This window comes from Palaemon carinicauda, chromosome 1 (assembly GCF_036898095.1).
Source record: "Palaemon carinicauda isolate YSFRI2023 chromosome 1, ASM3689809v2, whole genome shotgun sequence".
Classification (NCBI taxonomy): Eukaryota; Metazoa; Arthropoda; class Malacostraca; order Decapoda; family Palaemonidae; genus Palaemon; species Palaemon carinicauda.
In genome coordinates this window covers 287,735,401-287,760,406 of record NC_090725.1, presented here as the reverse complement: position 1 = coordinate 287,760,406, position 25,006 = coordinate 287,735,401, and the positions used below count along the sequence as shown (strand labels likewise).

The following is a 25,006-nucleotide window of genomic DNA, read 5'->3' as shown; positions in this document are numbered from 1 at the left end:
ATAACTCATAGTTAAATAGCAAGAACACATTCACATTTGAGGGTAAATAATGTATTTTGAATGTATACCGAATACTAAAACACTGAAAAAGAATTATGAAAAAAAAATGAAATACATAAGAGACAGGACTAGAAACTTCATAGTTTAATAATTATATAACACAGAATAAAAAATAAATATGATATTGAATGAAAAAATTAAAGAAATCTGAAAGTAAAGACCTAAAATAGAAATAATGAATAATCACCACAAGAAAGCTGGGGTGCAAATATAGAGGCATAACTCCCATTGCAAGTTTAATTGACCCTTTTCCTGATATCAAAACACTGTGACTGTCACTCTTCTAGAAAAGTTTATCAACAGAAACATTGGTAGGTTATTTTATTAACATTGTCCTTAAATTATAATGATCAGATATTCAGTGACTTCAGTCTATTTGTTTGTAATGATGTAGTCAAAATGTGGCACGAGACTGTATTAGTAATATTTATTTGACGGCTCATATTTCGGTATTATTATACTGTAAATTGATTGGGTATTATATAATTTATTGTACATTATTTTCTTGTCAAATATATAAACCATGTATTTTTCATATATCATATGAGTTTAGGGGTTTACCATAGTTCCGGTTGGAACAGGTGTAAATTTTATTACCTGTCAAATCAATTTTGTTTTTGGGGATATTGTTTATTATTATTTGAAAGGCGATAATATGAAACTATAGTCAATTTTTTGGGGTGTCTGCCGTTTTTGGGGACAGGGATATCTTTCTTATTACTAGCCAAATCGTATTTCATTATGGGGATGATGTTCTTTACAATTTTCTAACATACCATAATATGATGTTATTTTATCGTTTTGAATAATAGCACAATTTACCTTTACCACGGTAATATTTTCTAAGTTCAGCATGGTCCGAACGCAAGTCACGGGTAGCTCCTGCTTAGTTTCCAACTTTCCCGATAGATAGAGCCCGTGTCATCCCAGTCTAAGAAACGTTCGGTTTTACAATTTAATACTGTCCCGTCAATCTACATATTTACCCCTTCGTTAAGTATGTAGTTTTTAAGGACACGTCATGTAATCATTCCCGTAAAAAAGAGCCGATTTCGGACTTTTTTTTACTCGATTTCAAGAAATGTTCGGTTTTACAATTTAATACTGTCCCGTCAATCTACATTATTTACCAAATCATTCCCGTATAAAAGAGCCGATTTCGGATTTTTTTTACTCGATTTCCGGCCGGTCAAAGGGCTGTCCCCAAAAACGGCAGAGGCTCCAATTTTTTTTAATGAGGCAGACATGTACCTACTCGCAGGGGTGCCCTATTAGCTTGGAAAAATTTCCTGATAACTGATTGGTCGGACATTAATACCAATACTTCTGACCAATCAGCAATTAGGAAGCTTTTCCGAGCTAAAAGGGCACCCCTGTGAGTCTGTACATGTCTGCCTCACTAAAAAAGGGAATGACTATAGTTTTGCAATTACTAAGCATAATTTAGTGTCACCTTACTACGAATGAAACAAGTTAGGAATTGGGAGGCAAACACAGACTTTGTGGGTAAGCAATAGATATGGTCTTCTAAAGGGGGATGGGATTGCAGTGGGGCGTAGCCCCTCTGATAAGTAAGGATATGGGGATATATGTATGATGACAGGCCAGCAACACAACTCCCTTGTTTTCAACCTTTTCATAAAATTGTATTGAATAAAAACTATGGAGCCTTTGTATATCACTGGCCAGTTCATCCTGTAGGGATTAAAGATTGACATCAACTAACCTAAGCTTTCCCCCCAACCTAACCTTTCCCCCCCTAACCTAACCTTCAAGCCATGGCCTTACTTACTTACCTAACGGGGGGCTGACACCCCTTGCAACCCCCCCCCCACCCCTTTCAACTACCATATTCTAAGTTAGCCGTAATCATAGATACAGGTGGCCGCCATCATACATACACCCAAAACTATACAGAATGTTCTAATTACACGAGGAACATTTCTTATATTCATCATTAGGAATATTATACTATAGTAAATATTTTTCCGATGGTTTGTATCATAGAATAGTAAAATATTAATTAGGACATTGAATCATGCATAATTGGATAGATCTGTCAAAATGCACTATTTTCAATCCCATGTATTACTGAAAAAAGTTTCTTTGTTCCTTTCATCATCTTAACACTTGTCGTGGGAGCCTCCTCCCTCCAGACAGTTCAGAAAAAAATTTGATGTGTTACTTTGGTCACAAGGTACTTGTTCGAACCGAATAAAGGGCCTAACGTTTTATATTTTAAACCTCATTGTTAATTGTTTTCAATATTGGAATAGACAATGTAATTGAAAATCTTAATTTATTTATCATGTTGATAATGATAGATTAGGGTAAACATGTGTTAGATATTTTTAGTCTATTATTGAGAAATGGAAGCCAAGGCTAATGTTAAAACAGGCTGGAGAGCAATGCTACAACTTGCCTCTTTGTTAACTTTGTATATATACAGTATATGGTTTTATTCAGTCAATTATACAATATTTTCAAGTATTATGATAGAATTGTGAATTTTGGTTGAGAAAGAAAGAATGCGGAACATATATCTGTATGAACTGAATTAAAGTTAAAACATAATAAACTATATCTTGTAGGGAAACATCTGCTGCTTACCAGAACATAGGAACAATGAAATAATGTTATTGTGAGCGAAGAGAGGTACGGCAGAGCAAAGACCAATAAATAATTAGATAGTGTTAATTTGGTTTAGCAACATGAAGGTACTGTAAATATTCTCATTTAAGTAAGACGGCTTTTTAGTACGATGAAAACAGCTAGAAATAACTCCATAGAACATTGGATTGAAAAAGCCCGTTTACTATGTGTCCGGAAGGCCGTGGAAACAATAGCCCCATTGGTTTAATTGTGTTTCGTTAGTATTACTGGGTTTTGATTATATAGTAATAACTTTTTTATTATAGTGACTGTTTTTTATGACAATTAGAATACTTGCATAAACAACAAAGTTTAAACAAGTTAATATAAAACCCTTAGAATAAGTCTGGTACATGGTGTATTCTAAGATGTTTTCAGTCATGGTAGTCGACTCATTGTAACTCAAAAGCTATGGATTTCTGCTAGAGATCATTATAGAAAATTAAACCTTCTAAAAAACGTAAAATATACTGTACTGAGTAACCGTCTTATTTTCTCCAAACCATTTATTGTGCTATTCTATAATTCTACCAAATTGTCTTTTCGCTGCCATGACTTACTTTGGTTGCAAATAAACATTTTTGTTCCTTCACAAATACAAACCTTCATTCTTTAATAAAGATATAGCTTATGTTTTAGTGTCGAGCTGTTTTAGCCAAAACCGTTCATGTTAGGTGTCAATGACCCTCATTTACTGGCGATTAGACCAACTACCCAGCTCACACACTCACCCAGTGACTACTCCTCACTTTTGTTTTAGCTACTGTGAAGTGCAGACGTCTCATCTCTCTATTCCGGTTTCACTATTAGTTAGTTATATTAGCTTAAAAGATTTTCCATCTCTTCAGGTGTAATTGGTATTGAGGATTGCTAGCATGCGGGTTTTTCCTGGTGCATCGTGCCGCTCTTACGGTACCTTTATGTCAGTGATGGAGACGGATCCTTACCTACTTTGCCCTTTGTGCAGAAGACAGTCCTGCACAGAGGCTTCTCCATGTGCCGATTGTCAGGAGTGGCCATCATTCCAGTGGGAGCTATGGTAGACATAGGAAGTATTAAAGGGATTCTTCACCTTTGAATTCATCCTCAAAGTCGGAAAAATCCCAACTTCTCTTTTTTATGGCTCGTACCATCCCACCTTCCTCTTCTGAAAGCTGATCTGATAAGGGTGATAACTATTTAACTCCTGGACAACCTTCGGGTTAGGAAGACTGCTACTTACCCTAGCAAAAGAGTGCCACCTTCGCCCTTTGGGTAGTCTAGCTCTCTTGACGCGCTGCATCAATTGTGGCCTTCCTTTGAGCTTTCGGGGTCCCCTACAAAAGAATGCCCTTTTGAGGTGTTGAAGCTCGGGGTATGCTTGAGCGCACAGCTGCCTCCACAGGGGTTAATCTTGATCTTCTCTGCCAAGCTGCTGGAGGGTAGTCCCTTCCAGTCGGTCTTATACCTCCAGTTGATACTCCCTCCACCGCTCCTTATCCACCTGAGGAGTTGTAGGCTGGTTTTCTTCGGAATTCCAGCCTAGTGTGAGCATACATAATGAATTTGCTCGGCCCAAGGTTCCCTGTGAACCTCGTCCTTCCGAGGTTGGTAGATGCTCTCATCAGTGAGAAAGATCTTCCTCTCTTGAATGGTCTCCCCTTCTCGAGTGGTCTCCCCCTCGAGTACCTCGTAAGTGGGTGCATGACTTGTCACTACCTCTGTAGCTCTCCAGAGCTGGACTCTTTAGAGCCTTCTGTTGATAGTGTCTGATGGCTACCATGAGCCAGAATGGCTCTCCACCATGCCCCCTGGGCATTACAAGATTCTAGTTTTGCTAGCGTGCAACTCTCTGTGCTCATGCCTCAGCTGTCTGTTCCTTTGTTCAGTAGACATTTTGCAGCAGCAGCAAACGTTTCCTATCAAACTAACCTCACTGTACTCGTCACCATCCAAGTGCCTGTGTTCCCACCAAGACGGATATTCCCGCCAGGACGTACGCAAGGTGCAGGTTACTCGTGAACCTTTGTATCTGAGGTGTTGGAGCACAACGACCACTGTGCGTGCTCTAACTTTTCCTCCAGTCTCTTGTATCTTTGTCAGTCTTATGGCCTCCTATTCCTAGGAAGTCACCTGGTATCCAAGATACCTAGACTCAAAGGTGGGCCTTCCTAAGATTAATCCCTGATGGGAGAAACTGTTAATCATCCCAGTAAAGGTAACAAAGAAACAGAGGAGACAGGGACAGGTTATGCCTCCTCCGGGAGATGCCCTTCATCCAAGGATGAGCCTTGGTTCAAAATCTCTGAGAAAGGTTTCATTCATGGACAACCATTGACTCACTCCTGTTTAAATAGTCCATAATGCATTCACCATTCAGTCTGTGGACCCCATTATAGCTCCCATTAAACATCTTTAAACTTTGCAGCCTGCAGCTGTTCCTTGGAAGGTGGCTGCTAGTGTTCTACCCTCCTTCTTTTCGAATCCTTGAGACTTAAAGGATTTGAACTCTTTTCCGAAGAACTGGACATGAAATATTGTTGATGACTCGGCTCTACAGAGGAGAATTCAGGATGCGGTGGTGGCCTTGTTACTGCCCACAACTCTGGACACTCCTCCCAGGTCTTGATCTCCTGTTAGGGTAGGGGTTGATAACCCTGGCCCAATCCAGGCTCCTATGGGTGCGAGTCTGGAGTTGGATGATTCTCTAGATTTGGACTCGAACAACTCATATGGCGTGTTGCCTTGGCCAGCCCGTCACCGAGCAAGGGTAGTCAGACAATTCTTTTATGCAGTTTCTGTCCTACATCAGGTGAATTAATGGACTCGGGGAACCACATACTCCCTTCCGGAGGGAAGAGACATGGTTCTGGACTTGTTCTGCCATGCCCCATGACTGGGTAAGACCAGGTTGGAGTTAACTTTGTTCTAAGATGGTGTCGGGATTTATTAAGAAAGTCATCTTTCAAATCTCTGATAAGACAGACTCTCTAAGGGCGAGCAACTCGTCTCATTTACTTACTCCACTTTCTGTCAGACAGAGAAAGTATTGAAATTTGCTCAATGATGAACCTTCACCTTTGCCCTTAGATCCGTCAGTGTCAGCCTTGGCTCAGGGATTGACAGTTGAGAAGCTAGCAAGAGACGCAGCCAACATGAAGAGGATTGCAAAGGCAACTCTGCAAGCCCTTAATGTTCTGTATAGACTACTGGTCAGGTTCTGTTGGTTATCTGACCAACGAGGAAGACTTGATGGACCTAGATAAGAAAAAGGCATTTAAGAATGTTTTGTGTTCCTTGGCTAGAGCCGTGGAATTTTATGCCCACAACACAGCCAACCATTAGGCTTATTGGATCTTGAAAAGGCAGGATGCATTCCGCTAAAACCCCTCGGTAGCCCAAGTCCTTAATGCCAGAGTCTGGAAGAGACCAACCACCTTTACAGCACATTACTATAAGCAACAGATAGTTGTCATGTCATTGATTATTTTCGGTTTAAGCAGATACGTATATGAATGGGATGAACGAGTTCCTTCCCATTGAAGACGCCCTTATGCAGGTAAGAATTTCCTTATGCCATTTAGTTTGTAAGTTAGAACAATTATATATAACCGAATTTAAACTTTATTGAGTCAGTGGCTAAGCTTAACCATGAGGCTGATATCAAGATCTTGCTTCTTATACGAGCCAGTCTGGGATGTTATCTATTAATTTATCTGGGTTAGGGCTAGACAGACATTTGTTCAACAGCGGAGACTCCCTCCCACTTAAGGAAGTCTCCTCTATAAATGACAAGGGTTTGTATCCGTATAGGATTAAACTACAAATTTTTAAAACAATTTGTATGTTTCCTACCTGTACAAACCAGAGTTATTCATTTTAAAGTATTAACCATGATAAGACTGAATCAGAGACTGGTGTGCTCACCCACAGCATGGGTGGACACCTGATAACCATACTATAGTTTCTTGCCAGCATCCCAATAATTCTTTCATTTTGGTCATAGAAAAATTACTTAGGAGTAAACCCCTACAAAAGACTTTGGTTTGTATAGCTAGAATAAATACAAACTGTTTAAAAATTTTGTAGTAACTATTATTTCAAAAGTTTTACTCTCTCCTCCCTTTATGACCCACCTCTGTGAGAGTAGGGGAGTCAGCAATATGGACATCAGGGGAGATTAGAAATAAATGGAATTTTATTATAAAATTTATTCCTATACGCAACTGATGTTCTTTTACATCCCAAACCTTCTCCCCACTGGTTATGTTTTTTTAAGAGGATAGGACGTTAGTTTTAACTTCGAGAATAAAGACAAAGCAGGTGCTGGCTAGCTACACTGGTTGTTGCCATTATCCACTAGATGTTTCATTACTGGGCAAGCGACTGAAGGACAAAAAAATAGGAATTTCTTGGGATGATGTTGATATTATCTGTCAGCTCTGAGAAGGAAGCAATTTAAACATTAGGTAAGTAAAGAAATAACAAATTCAATCATTAAAATGAATTTTTTTATTCTTCAAAGTAATTTTAATGCTATACATGTACCATAATGGTTACATATTCCTTGATTTCTGTAGATGGGTATAATATATGCATGCTTGTACTTACAGGATGTTAGAGGTAAACCTTTTACCCTTTTAATATAATCATCTAAAGGTACTGTCATGTTTCAGGACTGGTATACAGTATTATGAAGATTAATGGCAAAACCCAGTTAATGGGCGACAAAGTAATCCTCGTACCCTACAAGAAATCCCATGTTAAAAAGTATCACGAGTGGATGCAGTCACCAAGATTGCAGGAACTTACTGCATCCGAACCTCTTTCTGAAGAGGAAGAGTATGAGATGCAGAAGTCTTGGTATGAAGATGATAATAAATGCACATTTATTATATTGGACAAAAAATGCTTTGAAGAAACAAGATCTGAAGAGCAATCCATGATAGGTGATACTAACCTTTACCTTTCTAATGATGAAGAAAAAACTATAGCAGAAGGTGAGATAATGATAGCAGAAACAGCCTTTGTAGGAAAGAAGCGAGGTTGGGAAGCAATGCTTCTTATGTTCCGGTATGGAGTGGAATTTTTAGGAATAGCAAAGTATCAAGTGAAAATTGGTTTGTCAAATACTCCAAGTATTTGTATGTTCAAGAAAATGAATTTCAATACTGTGTCCGAGTCAAAAGTGTTTAATGAAATCACGATGGAAAGTGAAGTGAACGAGACATGGAAAACATGGTTAACTGAGAGCACTAAACAATTTTCTGTATTGCCACATACGAATGAAGACTTAGAATGAATTGTGATACTCTTCGTAAAGGTATTTTTTTCTTCCTACATGAATACCAACCTTTGTCCTTTAATAGAAGTATGCTTTCAGCAAAGCTGGATAAAGCTGTTAAAACTTAAACATGGGGTCAGTACTGTAGTTAATTCTGGGTGGCAGAAACCTCCCATCCACCTGACAGGCCACTGAGCTTTCACTTTGTTTCCAGCCTCTGGATAGTGGACTTACATCAAACACACTTAACTTGCTTTTTCTTTTAGATGATTGTGATACCAGAGTGTCATCGGCGAGGGACGTTTAAAAGGAATGACAGTTTTTTTCAGTGGTTTCCTGATTATCTGCTATGTGACAGTTTTCATGTTAAACATGCTGATATCCACCATCTTATTGCTGTTATGCATCACTCCTGTTCGCTATTCATTCCCTTGCTTATGTGGCCATGTGACAATGAGGGCAATATAATCCTAAGGTGTTTTTTCCATACCTGGAAAGGCACTTAGGGTGTATCACATAGTTGTGCCGTCTTCTTTGAGGAGTTCTTGTGACCTCTTTCCCAGTTGGAGCATCCTCATTGGACTTAACAACACTGAGAAGAACCTCAAGTTCCTTCTCCACTTCTGCCTCACTGCCTCACCTTCATCTCACAAATTCTTAAATTGATTTATTTTTTTTCTATATGCAAGTGTGAGTCCTTTAAGTTACTTTTACCACCTCAACCACCCCTCTCTGTCATAGGCTTAAAGTCGGAAGTAACTTGCTTAGATGACTGGCAGGTGGGCGGGGCTCTTCCTCGGTAGTTACAATTACCTTGTTAACGATTCAGTGGCTGTTCCAGTTTGCGCTGAAGCCATACTCCTATTTGAAGGACAGGTTTGTATAACTAGGAAAACTATAAATTACTGTACTTTTAAAATCATATATACAGTGCTTAAAATGTTTGGTTTTTATCTATGTTTTATCTGTTAGTATAAGTAATACATGCCAAATGCAGTATAGCACCAGGAATTGATGTAAATTTCAAGATTTGAACATTATTCTGCATTGTATTAAGGATTATAAAAGTAAAATTTTACATACATTTTGGAACTCTTAAAACCTTTATGATAATTGTGTGCCACGAAGTCAGGCCTGTATATAGCTATTGGAAAAGTAATTAGCTTAACTTTTGTATTCTAGAAAAATCCTTAGATGGAGTTTTAAACAATGATGAAAGCTGTACACTATTTTTAATTGAAGAAGGTAGTTGTGTCAGACTAATACTGGCGGTCATGTACATCTCTGTAAACCTAAATTAGTGTGCTCAAGCCATTAAGTTTTGAGTGCTATGAAAGCCTTTCTACTAAATCAGCATTGAAGCCAGAATACCAACATGTTATGAACTAGTATTATTAGAAAGTTAAGCAACTCCTCTAGGAAACATCATTCTCACTTGTTAGTGATGTCATTATAGATAGTTCTTTTTGTACAGATTATTTTGATTGTCAAAGAGAGTAAAATGCTCTCTGATTTTCTCTATACATGTAAGTGAATTTGTTCCTATACAAATACAAAGTATTGTCTTTTGGTAGGACTACGATGCTAGTTTTGCTGGAAACATTTGTTAAACTTTAAACAAAGTACATAGTAGTAGTTAGTGTCAGGTAAATCATAAGGCCTATCTACCTAATACTTAGCTATGCAGTCACTTTTAATTTTGGCTGTAAAATTTCTTTTTGCTTTTGTCTTTGCAGTTTGTATTTTGGATAAATTCTCCATGTGCAGACATGCATGCATTTCCTGGAAATCTTGGTAAGAAATTTGGCTGGTTTATGAGTAAATCTGGAATGGATCCTCATCGTCTTTGTGCTATTTGCTAGGGGCATCAATGTTTGCAGTCATCTCCTTGCGTCAAGTGTAGGTCATGGCTTTCTCTACAGTGGGTATAGTTTGGTAAGAAGAAGGAGACTAAGAGAAATTCTTTGGCTTTGGACATGGCAATGAGCAAGCTTATGCTTAAGAAACTCTTTAGCTCCCCATCTCCTTCCTCTTCTTGACTTATCCTCCTTCAGATTCCTCTGGTGCTGGTTCCTGTGGAGGAATTTGTAAAGGGGGAGGGGCCCATGCTTGCACTTATTGCATCCTTCAGGGAAAACAGTAGTATTCCCTTCTCTTAGTAAAGCTAATATTCCTTTGTCTTTACCTCAATGTTCGGTTTCTGTTGTCCTTACTGAGGACAACATTAGTGAGAACCTGAACCTGCAGAATTTATTGCCTTCCTTTGGCATCGCTGGTGTTCTGTCTGCAGAGAAGCTCCTGAAGGTGCTGGCTCTTGCCAGGTCCTTAATACCTTTCCTTGCTGTGTCTTCCCTCGTAGTAAGAGAATACCTTGATGAAGTCACTGATCTTCAACTTGTAATATTGATTCCATGTTGAAGCCTTGTGAATGATATGAGTGCTTTCAAACTAAGGAATATATTTTCCCTCAGTTTGACCAAGAATGTTTTTTTAAATACTTGTTCTATATTTTATTACAGTATTATTTTAACCTTATTCATATTTCATTGACTGTATCCTATTTTCCTGTCCAACCTCTCTTCCTTTTTTCTCTATCTAGATTTATAGGAAGGGATACTAATGCTGGGATTGGTTTTTATTCAAAACCTATTGTGCGAGTTGTTTTGGTCTTGCTAACTATCCAATAATGTTGGAAACCAAAGGAAAGTCAATATACCTGTATTAACCTGCAGAGCTATCTCAGGGGAGAACATTGGTCCTCGGATTCCAAGGTTGAGCTCATTTTTCGAGATAGGACTCTTAGCATTCAGTACGGTTTGGCTTCCTCTATTATTAAAGAGGGATGATAGTATTCTTGAAACTATCCTAGTCCATCAAGCAGGTTTGTCTTACATGAGCCACTAATCATAGTGATCCCATCCCTTTGTGGTAGAGTAAGGAGTGGACATTTGGGAGTCAGCTCTTTCCCTAAAATTTGTATTTTCCAATTTTTTTTTAACTTATTATTTTCCCCCAACCAAATATAAACGAATTAATATCATTATTGTTTCTCCTACCTCTGAATTCCATGGTGCTCTCCAGACACTGTTGATGACCTTTGCCAATTCAAATACAAAAAATTCCATTGACGACCTAAGCACTAAAAATTATCACTGCCATAGCCTACGTATTAATCCAGTGTTATCAGTACTGGAAATTTTTGTGCCATCTTGCCCAGAACCTCAAGGGGCTAAAAGTATTGGCAGTAAAAATTGAAATAAGAAATTACTGTATTATATTTTGAAACTAATTCCCACACTAAAAAATGATATTTTAATTATAAAATAAATTTTTGAATATACTTACCCGGTGAATATATAATAGCTGCAACTCTGTTGCTCGACAGACACATACAATAAAAACTCGCCAGCGATCGCTATACAGGTTGCGGGTGTGCCCACCAGCGCCAACTGTCGGCCAGATACCACTCTCGATGTAAACAAAGACTCAATTTCTTCTCATCCCACTGCGTCTCTATTGGGGAGGAAGGGAGGGTCGTTTAATTTATATATTCACCGGGTAAGTATATTCAAAAATTTATTTTATAATTAAAATATCATTTTTAAATATTTAACTTAGCCGGTGAATATATAATAGCTGATTCACACCCAAGGAGGTGGGTAGAGACCAGAGTTAAATATGTTTACATCGTATAAGCTAAGAGTTTTTTATTTCATTTTGGCAGTTATCAATATAACAAAACCAAAATAAATAGGTACCTGGTAAGGAAGTCGACTTAGACGATTACTCTGCCTTGTAAGTACGTCTTCCTTACGGAGCCCAGCGATCCTCTTAGGATGCTGACAGACCCCCAGGAGCTGAAGTATCAAGGGCTGCAACCCATACAACAGGACCTCATCAAACCCCTAATCTGGGCGCTCTCAAGAAATGACTTTGACCACCCGCCAAATCAACCAGGATGCGAAAGGCTTCGTAGCCTTCCGGACAACCCATAAAAACAACATTAAAACATTTCAAGAGACAGATTAAAAGGGTATGGAATTAGGGAATTGTAGTGGTTGAGCCCTCACCCACTACTGCACTCGCTGCTACGAATGGTCCCAGTGTGTAGCAGTTCTCGTAAAGAGACTGGACATCTTTCAAGTAAAATGACGCGAACACTGACTTGCTTCTCCAATAGGTTGCGTCCATGATACTTTGCAGAGATCTATTTTGCTTAAAGGCCACGGAAGTTGCTACAGCTCTAACCTCGTGCGTCTTAACCTTAAGCATAGATCGGTCTTCCTCACTCAAGTGTGAATGAGCTTCTCGTATTAACAATCTGATAAAATATGACAAAGCCTTCTTTGACATAGGCAAGGATGGTTTCTTAACCGAACACCATAAACGTTTCAGATTGGCCTCGTAAAGGTTTAGTACGAGCTAAGTAGAACTTAAGAGCTCTAACAGGGCATAAGACTCTTTCTAGTTCATTGCCTACGATCTCCGATAAGCTAGGAATATCGAAAGATTTAGGCCAAGGACGAGAAGGTAGCTCATTTTTGGCTAGGAAACCAAGTTGCAGAGAACAAGTAGCTTTTTCTGACGAAAACCCGATGTTCTTGCTGAAGGCATGAAGCTCACTGACTCTTTTAGCCGAGGCTAAGCATACCAGGAAAAGAGTCTTAAGAGTGAGATCTTTCAGGGAGGCTGACTGTAAAGGCTCAAACCTTTCTGACATGAGGAATCTTAGGACCACGTCTAAATTCCACCCAGGAGTAGCCAAACGACGCTCCTTAGAGGTCTCAAAAGACTTAAGGAGGTCTTGCAGATCTTTATTGTTGGAAAGATCTAAGCCTCTATGCCGGAAGACCGAGGCCAACATGTTTCTGTAGCCCTTGATAGTAGGAGCTGAAAGGGATCGTACCTTTCTCAGGTATAAGAGAAAATCAGCTATTTGGGCTACAGAGGTACTGGTCGAGGATACGGAAACTGACTTGCACCAGTCTCGGAAGACTTCCCACTTCGATTGGTAGACTCTAATGGTAGACGCTCTCCTTGCTCTAGCAATCGCACTGGCTGCCTCCTTCGAAAAGCCTCTAGCTCTCGAGAGTCTTTCGATAGTCTGAAGGCAGTCAGACGAAGAGCGTGGAGGCTTTGGTGTACCTTCTTTACGTGTGGTTGACGTAGAAGGTCTACTCTTAGAGGAAGACTTCTGGGAACGTCTACTAGCCATCGAAGTACCTCGGTGAACCATTCTCTCGCGGGCCAGAGGGGAGCAACTAACGTCAACCTTGTCCCTTCGTGAGAGGCGAATTTCTGCAGTACCTTGTTGACAATCTTGAATGGTGGGAATGCGTAAAGATCTAGATGTGACCAATCTAGGAGGAAGGCATCTATATGTATTGCTGCTGGGTCCGGGACTGGAGAGCAATAGATTGGAAGCCTCTTGGTCAGCGAGGTTGCAAAGAGATCTATGGTGGGTTGACCCCAAGTCGTCCAAAGTCTCTTGCACACATCCTTGTAGAGGGTCCATTCGGTTGGAATTACTTGACCTTTCCGACTGAGACAATCTGCTAGGACGTTCAAGTCGCCCTGGATGAACCTCGTTACTAGGGAGATGCCTCGATCTTTTGACCAGATGAGCAGGTCCCTTGCGATCTCGTACAAAGTTAGTGAGTGGGTACCTCCCTGTTTGGAAATGTACGCCAAGGCCGTGGTGTTGTCCGAGTTTACCTCCACCACCTTGCCTCGAAGGAGATTCTCGAAGCTTATCAAGGCCAGATGAACCGCCAAAAGCTCCTTGCTGTTGATATGCATGCTCCTCTGACTCGAGTTCCACAGACCTGAGCATTCCCGACCGTCCAGCGTCGCGCCCCAGCCCAAGTCCGATGCGTCCGAGAAGAGAACGTGGTTGGGTATCTGAACTGCCAGGGGAAGACCCTCTCGTAGGCTGATATTGTCCTTCCACCAAGTCAGACAAGACTTTATCTTTTCGGAAATCGGGATCGAGACCGCCTCTAGCGTCTTGTCCTTTTTCTAGTGAAAAGCCAGATGGAATTGAAGAGGACGGAGGTGTAGCCTTCCTAGCGAGACAAATTGCTCCAGGGATGACAGCGTCCCTACCAGACTCATCCACAGCCTGACTGAGCAGCGTTCTTTCTTCAGCATCTTCTGGATGGAGAGCAGGGCTTGATCTATTCTGGGGGCCGACGGAAAAGCCCGAAAAACTTGACTGTGAATCTCCATCCCTAAATACAGAATAGTTTGGGATGGGACCAGCTGTGACTTTTCCAAATTGACTAGGAGTCCCAATTCCTTGGTCAGATCTAGAGTCCAATTGAGATCCTTCAGACAGCGATGACTGGAAGAGGCTCTGAGAAGCCAGTCGTCCAAGTACAGGGAGGCTCTCATCTCCGATAGCTCGAAACTGGTACCCCACATTCCTGTAAACAAACCTCAGAAACGGTTGGGAATCCGGGTGTATAGGAATGTGGAAGTATGCCTCCTGAAGGTCGAGAGAGACCATCCAGTCGCCTTCCATAAATGCTGTCAAGACAGCCTGGTAGACTTCATCGTGAAGTTTGTCTTGACAATGAATACATTGAGCGCACTTGCCTCTTACGTACTCCTGCAGTGAACATGGCTGCCAAATCATGGAGCCATCCCTGAGGGACTTGTCCCTGCAGAGAACGTGGCTGTCAGATCATTGGAGCCATCCCTGAAAGCCTTGTTTATGCATGACATAATTGTACAGCAAAACTTCAAAGGCTCGAAAACAGCTGTGAAGTTGACCTGTAAAATCTTGGAGCGTCTCCTGGCCAGGCGCCAGGGAGAGTCTACGAGATTTGAGAAGTCTATCTGGGCAGAGGCAGGAACTCCCAAGCCGAGAACTTCTCTCGTGTCATATCAGACTCTCGCTCTATAAGCCAGTTTAAAAGAAGGGAAAGTAAAGGCTGTATCCCCCAAACTCCTCCTGGTGATAAACCAGTCGCCTAGCAAACGTAAAGCTCTCTAGGAGAGCGAGAGAGCACTAGCTTATAAAACAACGGCTTCGAAGTAGCTAGGCCTAGTGTAAGCTCTGACGTTTAGGCGAACGAGGAGCAGCAGTTACAAAAAGATCCGGACAAAGATCCTTAAAAATCAGCATGATTTATTTAAAGTCCATAGAGGGCTAAGCAGCTTTAGGCTCCTCTCCGTCTGACAGAGTCCTCAAGGGAATATCAGTAGGAGGGGGAACAGCAACTTCCTCATCTAAAGGAACCTTGTCCGATAATAGCTGAGTCTCAAGCAAGGGAGAGACCTACCGTGGTGGCAATGCTTTACAAGCAGAGTCCACACGCACTGGTGCATTAGTAGCGGACCAGGACGCAACGTCATGTAACTGCTTGACAGTCTGTGAACTGTCAACAACAACAGGTGCGAGAGACCAGGACGCAACGTCATGTAACTGCTTGACAGTCTGTGAACTGTCAACAACAACAGGTGCGTGAGGACGCACAGCGTCCACTCGAGACTGCTTTGACCGCCTAGACTGAGCAGTCAAAACAACTCTAGAATGCGGAGGTTGACGCACAGCGTCAAAACAAGTCAACTCCGATTGTTAGCGAACGTCCTGAACGTCAACAGGAGCATCAGCAAGTGGCCTAACGTCCAAATGTGGCTGAAAATCCACACGAGACCGCATCGAGTGTGGTTCTAAACAACCTGACTGACGTGACTTAGCTACGCCAACGTCAACAGGACGCACAAAGGAACGTTAGGTTGGCTGAAAGCCAGGATCTCGATGAGATAAACGGCTAGGCTCAAAGGACTAATCGGCAGAATAGTCTTCCATAAGGGAGGCAAGCTTATTCTGCATGTCTTGCCGTACAACCCATTAGGATCAACGGAAAAGGTTGCGGTAAGAGACGAGGGTAACGTCTGTGACCGCAAAACCTTGCCAACAAAAAGACTCTCGGAGTCTGTGTTACGCTTTTGTTAGGCGGCGAGCAGTCTTCCGATGACTGCATAGGGTCAGAGCTGTCCTAATGGCTACAACCAGGACGCTGGACCTGTCCTGAAAGGACTGACTTTCGCTTAAGGGCCTCGAAACCTTGTTTCAGGTTTCTTATGCGAAAAGCCTTCGGATGACGAGGAGAAAAACGTCTCTCTCGCCTAATGGTAGGGGTTATCTTGGTAAGATACACCCGATACCATAGAGGGAACGTCTGTTCGCTGATCAAGGCCTCTCGAACCCATAAGTCGTACGACATTACTTCTCCCCTGGGCTTGGGAGCTTGCAAGAGGTCCCGGACTAGGCGAACGACAGGCACGAACAGACGAACCCTCGGTCGCAACACTGATAACACTTTGCGCAATATCACTTTATCACTACGATTTTCTGTTTAGCACTTATTTCACTGAAATCGAAACTTTTACTGATTTCTACCTGAAGCGCGCAATTCTAACCTCATCAAAAGGTAGTAATAGCGAAATCAGTCGTATAATGCAAGCACATTAATACCAGCAAAAAACAGTAAACATATTTTAAGATAAAAAATTCAGTGGATGGGGAAGAGACTAAACACTAGTTCATTCAAAACTACGTTTTCAATCTCTCACCGTACATTGCCTGGGGACGAGAATAAAAAACTAAAAACGTTTTATCCTTTCTCCCCGTACAGAGACTAGGGACGAGAGTAACTCGAGAACAACGTTACCCGCTTGAACGGAACGTTTTCTCCCCTCTCTCTCCCTCCGTCTCTATCTCTCTCTCTCTCTCTCTTGATTACGCACCTAAGAGAAGAGCCCACTTACGTTTCGTCAAAAAAACATGTTATTTGACCAAAGGAAAAAAACTGAAAGGTTTTTCAATTAAAAAGTTCCTTTAAAATATAATTTAAAACATTTAAGCTTTGAAAGAAGAATGAACAAAACGTCAGAATCGATTTACTCTTTCTGCAAAGTGAAACCGTGATACTCTCTCTCTTTATCGTAACGATAGAGCGCAAACTGCGTAGCATAAATAAACTAAACGTTAGTTCATCTTTGAAACAGTACGAAGACTATTCAAAGAAAATCTTTCATAAAATATCTATTAAAAAAATATTTATTTAAAAAGTTTTAAATCATTAGCTCTTTAAAAGCTATTTACGATTGAAAGGGCTCAACGTTGTTTAACTTCAGTTTCCAAGTTAGGACCGCCTACTCTCAGGAAGGTCGCATATAAACAAATCATTAAAATTTATTTTTATGTTTATTATAAATGGAAAGTTAATCGAAGAGGCCTAATAAAGGCGGTGAGATATAAAATATATAGAGGAAAATCTATAATTAATTTATAACGTGATAAGATAATTGCTAAAAGCCTAAACACACTTCCGTCTAAGGGAAGGGTCGGCCATTTAAAAGTCAAAGAAAGTCCATACTCTCATTGTCATCAAAAAAATTAAATCTAACCAAAAACGAGTTCAAGATTTAAGATGAAGAAAAACACCTGCACTGTGAAAGCTCAAACCAAATTAAAGTACTTCACCAAATATGATGGGAAAAACTCCAGGTTCTACAGCGAGTAAAAGTACGTCTTGTCGACACGTCGACAGAGAAGAAATTGAGTCTTTGTTTACATCGAGAGTGGTATCTGGCCGACAGTTGGCGCTGGTGGGCACACCCGCAACCTGTATAGCGATCGCTGGCGAGTTTTTATTGTATGTGTCTGTCGAGCAACAGAGTTGCAGCTATTATATATTCACCGGCTAAGTTAAATATTTAAAAATACTCTAGCATGATTAAAAGTCTGGTGTGGAGATACTCTCTCAATAACATCAGAAGGGGACGAAATAAGGTTAGCAAGCAACCCGGCCTGTGTTTCATTGGGAGCTTTAACTAGCAAACAACTATATCTTTTCAAATTACCATGAAAAATGGTAGGCTACCAATACATTTTTTCCAGACACTCATAGCCCTTGATCATATTTAATGCCCTTCCTTGTAGGAAGAGACTTGCCAGATTGGTTCAACTATCATTCTGGAAGCAGTTTCCTTTTCATCTCAATTGAAATCAATGTCCTTGGCCCAGATGTCAAATTCAGAATCAGTAACATTTTGGCTGTTAAACAGCTTTACATGGCTAGAAAGGGCAGGGATTTAATTTTTTCCAACTCTCACGAGGGAAATTTTTGCCTAGGAAGCGTAAAAAAGGGTAATATAAGCTTTATAATCTTGTTTATTATTTTAAAGTTTTAATTTCCGCCTTCCAATTTTCTGAAAAAAAATTAGAATAGCGCCAACGTTATCCCTGCGTGTTGTAAGAGGCGACTAAAAGGGACGGGACGAGGGGGCTGGGAACCCCCTCTCCTGTATCTGCATCCTGTGAGACATCGACAAAGAGATGGAGCTGGGGGGAGAGTGACTGCTCCCCGCACTCTAGTTTTGGGGTGTTTGAATGTGCGTGGATGTAGTACGATAGAGAGTAAAAGATGTGAAATTGGAAGTATGTTTAGGAATAGAAGGAAGGATGTATTGGCCTTGTGTGAGACGAAGATAAAAGGAAAGGGTGAAGTGATGTTTTGTGAAATGTCTTGTAGAGTGTCTGGGATTGAAAGGGGAAGAGCGAGAGAGGGTGTGGCTTTATTGCTGAGTGAATGGATGACAGGTAAAGTAGTGGAATGGAAGGAGATATCATCTAGGCTAATGTGGGTAAGGGTTAGGTTGGGTAGGGAATGTTGGGCATTTGTCAGTGCGTATGGGCCAGGTAGTGAGAGAAGTGAAGAAGAGCGGAATGAGTTCTGGAATGAATTAACTAGGTGTGTAGAAGGACTGGGTAGAAGGAATTATGTAGTTGTCATGGGTGACTTAAATGCTAGAGTGGGCGCTGGAGAGGTAGAAGGTGTCATTGGGAAGTATGGCGTACCAGGTGAAAATGAGAGTGGTGAGAGACTGGTAGATATGTGTTGAGCAAGAGATGGTGATAAGTAATAGCTTTTTCAAAAAGAAAGATAAAAATAAGTATACATGGGTAAGAGTGGCAAATGGAAGAGTAGTAGAAAGGGCATTAATGGATTATGTGTTGATAACTAAAAAAATGTTTGGAAGATTGAAAGACGTGCACGTGTTTAGGGGTATGGCGAACGGTATGTCTAATCATTTTTTGGTGGAAGGAAAATTAGTTGTAGCAAAAGAGTGGGGGAATAGAGTAGGTGGATGTAAAAGGGAGCTAGTGAGGGTTGAAGAGCTAATAAAACCGGGGGTAAAAAGTAAATATCAGGAAAGGTTGAAAATGACATATGACGAAGTGAAAGTAAGAGAAACTGGCAATTAAGAAGAGAAGTGGAAGTTAGTAAAAGAAAAGTTTGTTGGGATTGCAAGTGATGGGTGTGGCAAGAAGGTTGTTGGAGGCAGCATGAGGAAGAGCAGTGAATGGTGGAATGAAGGAGTGAAGGTAAAAGTGGAAGAGAAAAAGAGGGCTTTTGAAGAATGGCTGCAAAGTAATAGTATAGAGAAGTATGAAAAATATAAAGAGAAAATGTGGAAGTAAAGTGCAAGGTACGTGAGGCAAAGAGGGCAGCTGACCTGAGGTGGGGTAAGGGATTGGGTCATTCATATGAAGAGAATAAGAAGAAGTTTTGGAAAGAAGTGAAGAGAGTAAGGAAGGCTGCCTCAAGAATTGAAGAGACAGTGAAAGATGGAAATGGAAGGTTGTTAAAAGGAGAGGAGGCAAGGAAAAGATGGGAGGAATATTTTGAAATGTCATGTTGAATGGAGAGTTACTTGAGGAGGTGGATCAGTTTAAGTACTTGGGGTCTGTTGTTGCAGCAAATGGTGGAGTGGAAGCAGATGTACGTCAGAGAGTGAATGAAGGTTGCAAAGTGTTGGGGGCAGTTAAGGGAGTAGTAAAAAATAGAGGGTTGGGCATGAATGTTAAGAGAGTTCTATATGAGAAAGTGATTGTACCAACTGTGATGTATGGATCGGAGTTGTGGGGAATGAAAGTGATGGAGAGACAGAAATTGAATGTGTTTGAGATGAAGTGTCTAAGGAGTATGGCTGGTGTATCTCGAGTAGATAGGGTTAGGAACGAAGTGGTGAGAGTGAGAACGGGTGTAAGAAATGAGTTAGCAGCTAGAGTGGATATGAATGTGTTGAGGTGGTTTGGCCATGTTGAGAGAATGGAAAATGGCTGTCTGCTAAAGAAGGTGATGAATGCAAGAGTTGATGGGAGAAGTACAAGAGGAAGGCCAAGGTTTGGGTGGATGGATGGAGTGAAGGAAGCTCTGGGTGATAGGAGGATAGATGTGAGAGAGGCAAGAGAGCGTGCTAGAAATAGGAATGAATGGCGAGCGATTGTGACGCAGTTCCGGTAGGCCCTGCTGCTTCCTCTGATGCCTTAGATGACCGTGGAGGTAGCAGCAGTAGGGGATTCAGCATTATGAAGCTTCATCTGTGGTGGATAACGGGGGAGGGTGGGCTGTGGCACCCTAGCAGTACCAGCTGAACTCGGTTGAGTCCCTGGTTAGGCTGGGAGGAACGTAGAGAGTATAGGTCCCCTTTTTTGTTTTTGTTTCATTTGTTGATGTCGGCTACCCCCCAAAATTGGGGGAAGTGCCTTGGTATATGTATGTATGTATATTTCTCAAAAAGTATTAAAAGTTTTCATAATATTTCATATTTTTAAATATTTAACTTAGTCGGTGAATATATAATAGCTGCAACTCTGTTGCTCGACAGACACATACAATAAAAACTCGCCAGCGATCGCTATACAGGTTGCGGGTGTGCCCACCAGCGCCAACTGTCGGCCAGATACCACTCTCGATGTAAACAAAGACTCAATTTCTTCTCTATCGACGTGTCGACAAGACGTACTTTTACTCGCTGTAGAACCTGGAGTTTTTCCCATCATATTTGGTGAAGTACTTTAATTTGGTTTGAGCTTTCGCAGTGCAGGTGTTTTATCTTCATCTTAAATCTTGAACTCGTTTTTGGTTAGATTTAATTTTTTTGATGACAAAGAGAGTATGGACTTTCTTTGACTTTTAAATGGCCGACCTTTCCCTTAGACGGAAGTGTGTTTAGGCTTTTAGCAATTATCTTATCACGTTATAAATTAATTATAGATTTTCCTCTATATATTTTATATCTCACCGCCTTTATTAGGCCTCTTCGATTAACTTTCCATTTATAATAAACATAAAAATAAATTTTAATGATTTGTTTATATGCGACCTTCCTGAGAGTAGGCGGTCCTAACTTGGAAACTGAAGTTAAACAACGTTGAGCCCTTTCAATCGTAAATAGCTTTTAAAGAGCTAATGATTTAAAACTTTTTAAATGAATATTTTTTTAATAGATATTTTATGAAAGATTTTCTTTGAATAGTCTTCGTACTGTTTCAAAGATGAACTAACGTTTAGTTTATTTATGCTACGCAGTTTGCGCTCTATCGTTACGATAAAGAGAGAGAGTATCACGGTTTCACTTTGCAGAAAGAGTAAATCGATTCTGACGTTTTGTTCATTCTTCTTTCAAAGCTTAAATGTTTTAAATTATATTTTAAAGGAACTTTTTAATTGAAAAACCTTTCAGTTTTTTTCCTTTGGTCAAATAACATGTTTTTTTGACGAAACGTAAGTGGGCTCTTCTCTTAGGTGCGTAATCAAGAGAGAGAGAGAGAGAGAGATAGAGACGGAGGGAGAGAGAGGGGAGAAAACGTTCCGTTCAAGCGGGTAACGTTGTTCTCGAGTTACTCTCGTCCCTAGTCTCTGTACGGGGAGAAAGGATAAAACGTTTTTAGTTTTTTATTCTCGTCCCCAGGCAATGTATGGTGAGAGATTGAAAACGTAGTTTTGAATGAACTAGTGTTTAGTCTCTTCCCCATCCACTGAATTTTTTATCTCAAAATATGTTTACTGTTTTTTGCTGGTATTAATGTGCTTGCATTATACGACTGATTTCGCTATTACTACCTTTTGATGAGGTTAGAATTGCGTGCTTCAGGTAGAAATCAGTAAAAGTTTCGATTTCAGTGAAATAAGTGCTAAACAGAAAATCGTAGTGATAAAGTGATACTGTATTGCGCAAAGTGTTATCAGTGTTGCGACCGAGGGTTCGTCTGTTCGTGCCTGTCGTTCGCCTAGTCCGGGACCTCTTGCAAGCTCCCAAGCCCAGGGGAGAAGTAATGTCGTACGACTTATGGGTTCGAGAGGCCTTGATCAGCGAACAGACGTTCCCTCTATGGTATCGGGTGTATCTTACCAAGATCACCCCTACCATAAGGCGAGAGAGACGTTTTTCTCCTCGTCATCCGAAGGCTTTTCGCATAAGAAACCTGAAACAAGGTTTCGAGGCCCTTAAGTGAAAGTCAGTCCTTTCAGGACAGGTCCAGCGTCCTGGTTGTAGCCATTAGGACAGCTCTGACCCTATGCAGTCATCGGAAGACTGCTCGCCGCCTAACAAAAGCGTAACACAGACTCCGAGAGTCTTTTTGTTGGCAAGGTTTTGCGGTCACAGACGTTACCCTCGTCTCTTACCGCAACCTTTTCCGTTGATCCTAATGGGTTGTACGGCAAGACATGCAGAATAAGCTTGCCTCCCTTATGGAAGACTATTCTGCCGATTAGTCCGTTGAGCCTAGCCGTTTATCTCATCGAGATCCTGGCTTTCAGCCAACCTAACGTTCCTTTGTGCGTCCTGTTGACGTTGGCGTAGCTAAGTCACGTCAGTCAGGTTGTTTAGAACCACACTCGATGCGGTCTCGTGTGGATTTTCAGCCACATTTAGACGTTAGGCCACTTGCTGATGCTCCTGTTGACGTTCAGGACGTTCGCTAACAATCGGAGTTGAATTGTTTTGACGCTGTGCGTCAACCTCCGCATTCTAGAGTTGTTTTGACTGCTCAGTCTAGGCGGTCAAAGCAGTCTCGAGTGGACGCTGTGCGTCCTCACGCACCTGTTGTTGTTGACAGTTCACAGACTGTCAAGCAGTTACATGACGTTGCGTCCTGGTCCCTCGCACCTGTTGTTGTTGACAGTTCACAGACTGTCAAGCAGTTACATGACGTTGCGTCCTGGTCCGCTACTAATGCACCAGTGCGTGTGGACTCTGCTTGTAAAGCATTGCCACCACGGTAGGTCTCTCCCTTGCTTGAGACTCAGCTATTATCGGACAAGGTTCCTTTAGATGAGGTAGTTGCTGTTCCCCCTCCTACTGATATTCCCTTGAGGACTCTGTCAGACGGAGAGGAGCCTAAAGCTGCTGAGCCCTCTATGGACTTTAAATAAATCATGCTGATTTTTAAGGATCTATGTCCGGATCTTTTTGTAACTGCTGCTCCTCGTTCGCCTAAACGTCAGAGCTTACACTAGGCCTAGCTACTTCGAAGCCGTTGTTTTATAAGCTAGTGCTCTCTCGCTCTCCTAGAGAGCTTTACGTTTGCTAGGCGACTGGTTTATCACCAGGAGGAGTTTGGGGGATACAGCCTTTACTTTCCCTTCTTTTAAACTGGCTTATAGAGCGAGAGTCTGATATGACACGAGAGAAGTTCTCGGCTTGGGAGTTCCTGCCTCTGCCCAGATAGACTTCTCAAATCTCGTAGACTCTCCCTGGCGCCTGGCCAGGAGACGCTCCAAGATTTTACAGGTCAACTTCACAGCTGTTTTCGAGCCTTTGAAGTTTTGCTGTACAATTATGTCATGCATAAACAAGGCTTTCAGGGATGGCTCCAATGATCTGACAGCCACGTTCTCTGCAGGGACAAGTCCCTCAGGGATGGCTCCATGATTTGGCAGCCATGTTCACTGCAGGAGTACGTAAGAGGCAAGTGCGCTCAATGTATTCATTGTCAAGACAAACTTCACGATGAAGTCTACCAGGCTGTCTTGACAGCATTTATGGAAGGCGACTGGATGGTCTCTCTCGACCTTCAGGAGGCATACTTCCACATTCCTATACACCCGGATTCCCAACCGTTTCTGAGGTTTGTTTACAGGAATGTGGGGTACCAGTTTTGAGCTATCGGAGATGAGAGCCTCCCTGTACTTGGACGACTGGCTTCTCAGAGCCTCTTCCAGTCATCGCTGTCTGAAGGATCTCAATTGGACTCTAGATCTGACCAAGGAATTGGGACTCCTAGTCAATTTGGAAAAGTCACAGCTGGTCCCATCCCAAACTATTCTGTATTTAGGGATGGAGATTCACAGTCAAGTTTTTCGGGCTTTTCCGTCGGCCCCCAGAATAGATCAAGCCCTGCTCTCCATCCAGAAGATGCTGAAGAAAGAACGCTGCTCAGTCAGGCTGTGGATGAGTCTGGTAGGGACGCTGTCATCCCTGGAGCAATTTGTCTCGCTAGGAAGGCTACACCTCCGTCCTCTTCAATTCCATCTGGCTTTTCACTGGAAAAAGGACAAGACGCTAGAGGCGGTCTCGATCCCGATTTCCGAAAAGATAAAGTCTTGTCTGACTTAGTGGAAGGACAATATCAGCCTACGAGAGGGTCTTCCCCTGGCAGTTCAGATACCCAACCACATTCTCTTCTCGGACGCATCGGACTTGGGCTGGGGCGCCACGCTGGACGGTCGGGAATGCTCAGGTCTGTGGAACTCGAGTCAGAGGAGCATGCATATCAACAGCAAGGAGCTTTTGGCGGTTCATCTGGCCTTGATAAGCTTCGAGAATCTCCTTCGAGGCAAGGTGGTGGAGGTAAACTCGGACAACACCACGGCCTTGGCGTACATTTCCAAACAGGGAGGTACCCACTCACTGACTTTGTACGAGATCGCAAGGGACCCGCTCATCTGGTCAAAAGATCGAGGCATCTCCCTAGTAACGAGGTTCATCCAGGGCGACTTGAACGTCCTAGCAGATTGTCTCAGTCGGAAAGGTCAAGTAATTCCAACCGAATGGACCCTCCACAAGGATGTTTGCAAGAGACTTTGGACGACTTGGGGTCAACCCACCATAGATCTCTTTGCAACCTCGCTGACCAAGAGGCTTCCAATCTATTGCTCTCCAGTCCCGGACCCAGCAGCAATACATATAGATGCCTTCCTCCTAGATTGGTCACATCTAGATCTT

At 41.7% G+C, this 25,006-nt stretch overlaps 2 protein-coding genes across 4 annotated transcripts in view; both read left to right on the top strand.

Annotated features, from left to right (window-relative positions):
* The first annotated feature begins 260 nt into the window (after window positions 1-260).
* Window positions 261-25,006, top strand: part of LOC137657544 (spermidine/spermine N(1)-acetyltransferase-like protein 1) — an 81,147-nt gene continuing 56,401 nt past the window's right edge. For 2 of the 3 annotated variants that reach the window (XM_068391881.1, XM_068391892.1), the window contains exon 1: window positions 261-371. The gene's annotated coding sequence lies outside the window, so the exon portion shown is untranslated. Of the gene's footprint in view, window positions 372-7,555; window positions 7,692-25,006 lie in introns of those variants that run through there. The other variant, XM_068391885.1, reaches the window with a different exon arrangement.
* On the top strand, window positions 1,457-9,059 carry Mnat9 (microtubule-associated Nat9). Its single transcript, XM_068391900.1, has 2 exons — window positions 1,457-1,566; window positions 7,368-9,059. The coding sequence occupies exons 1-2, from the start codon at window positions 1,524-1,526 to the stop codon at window positions 7,991-7,993; spliced, it is 669 nt and encodes a 222-aa protein (XP_068248001.1). The 5' UTR covers window positions 1,457-1,523; the 3' UTR covers window positions 7,994-9,059.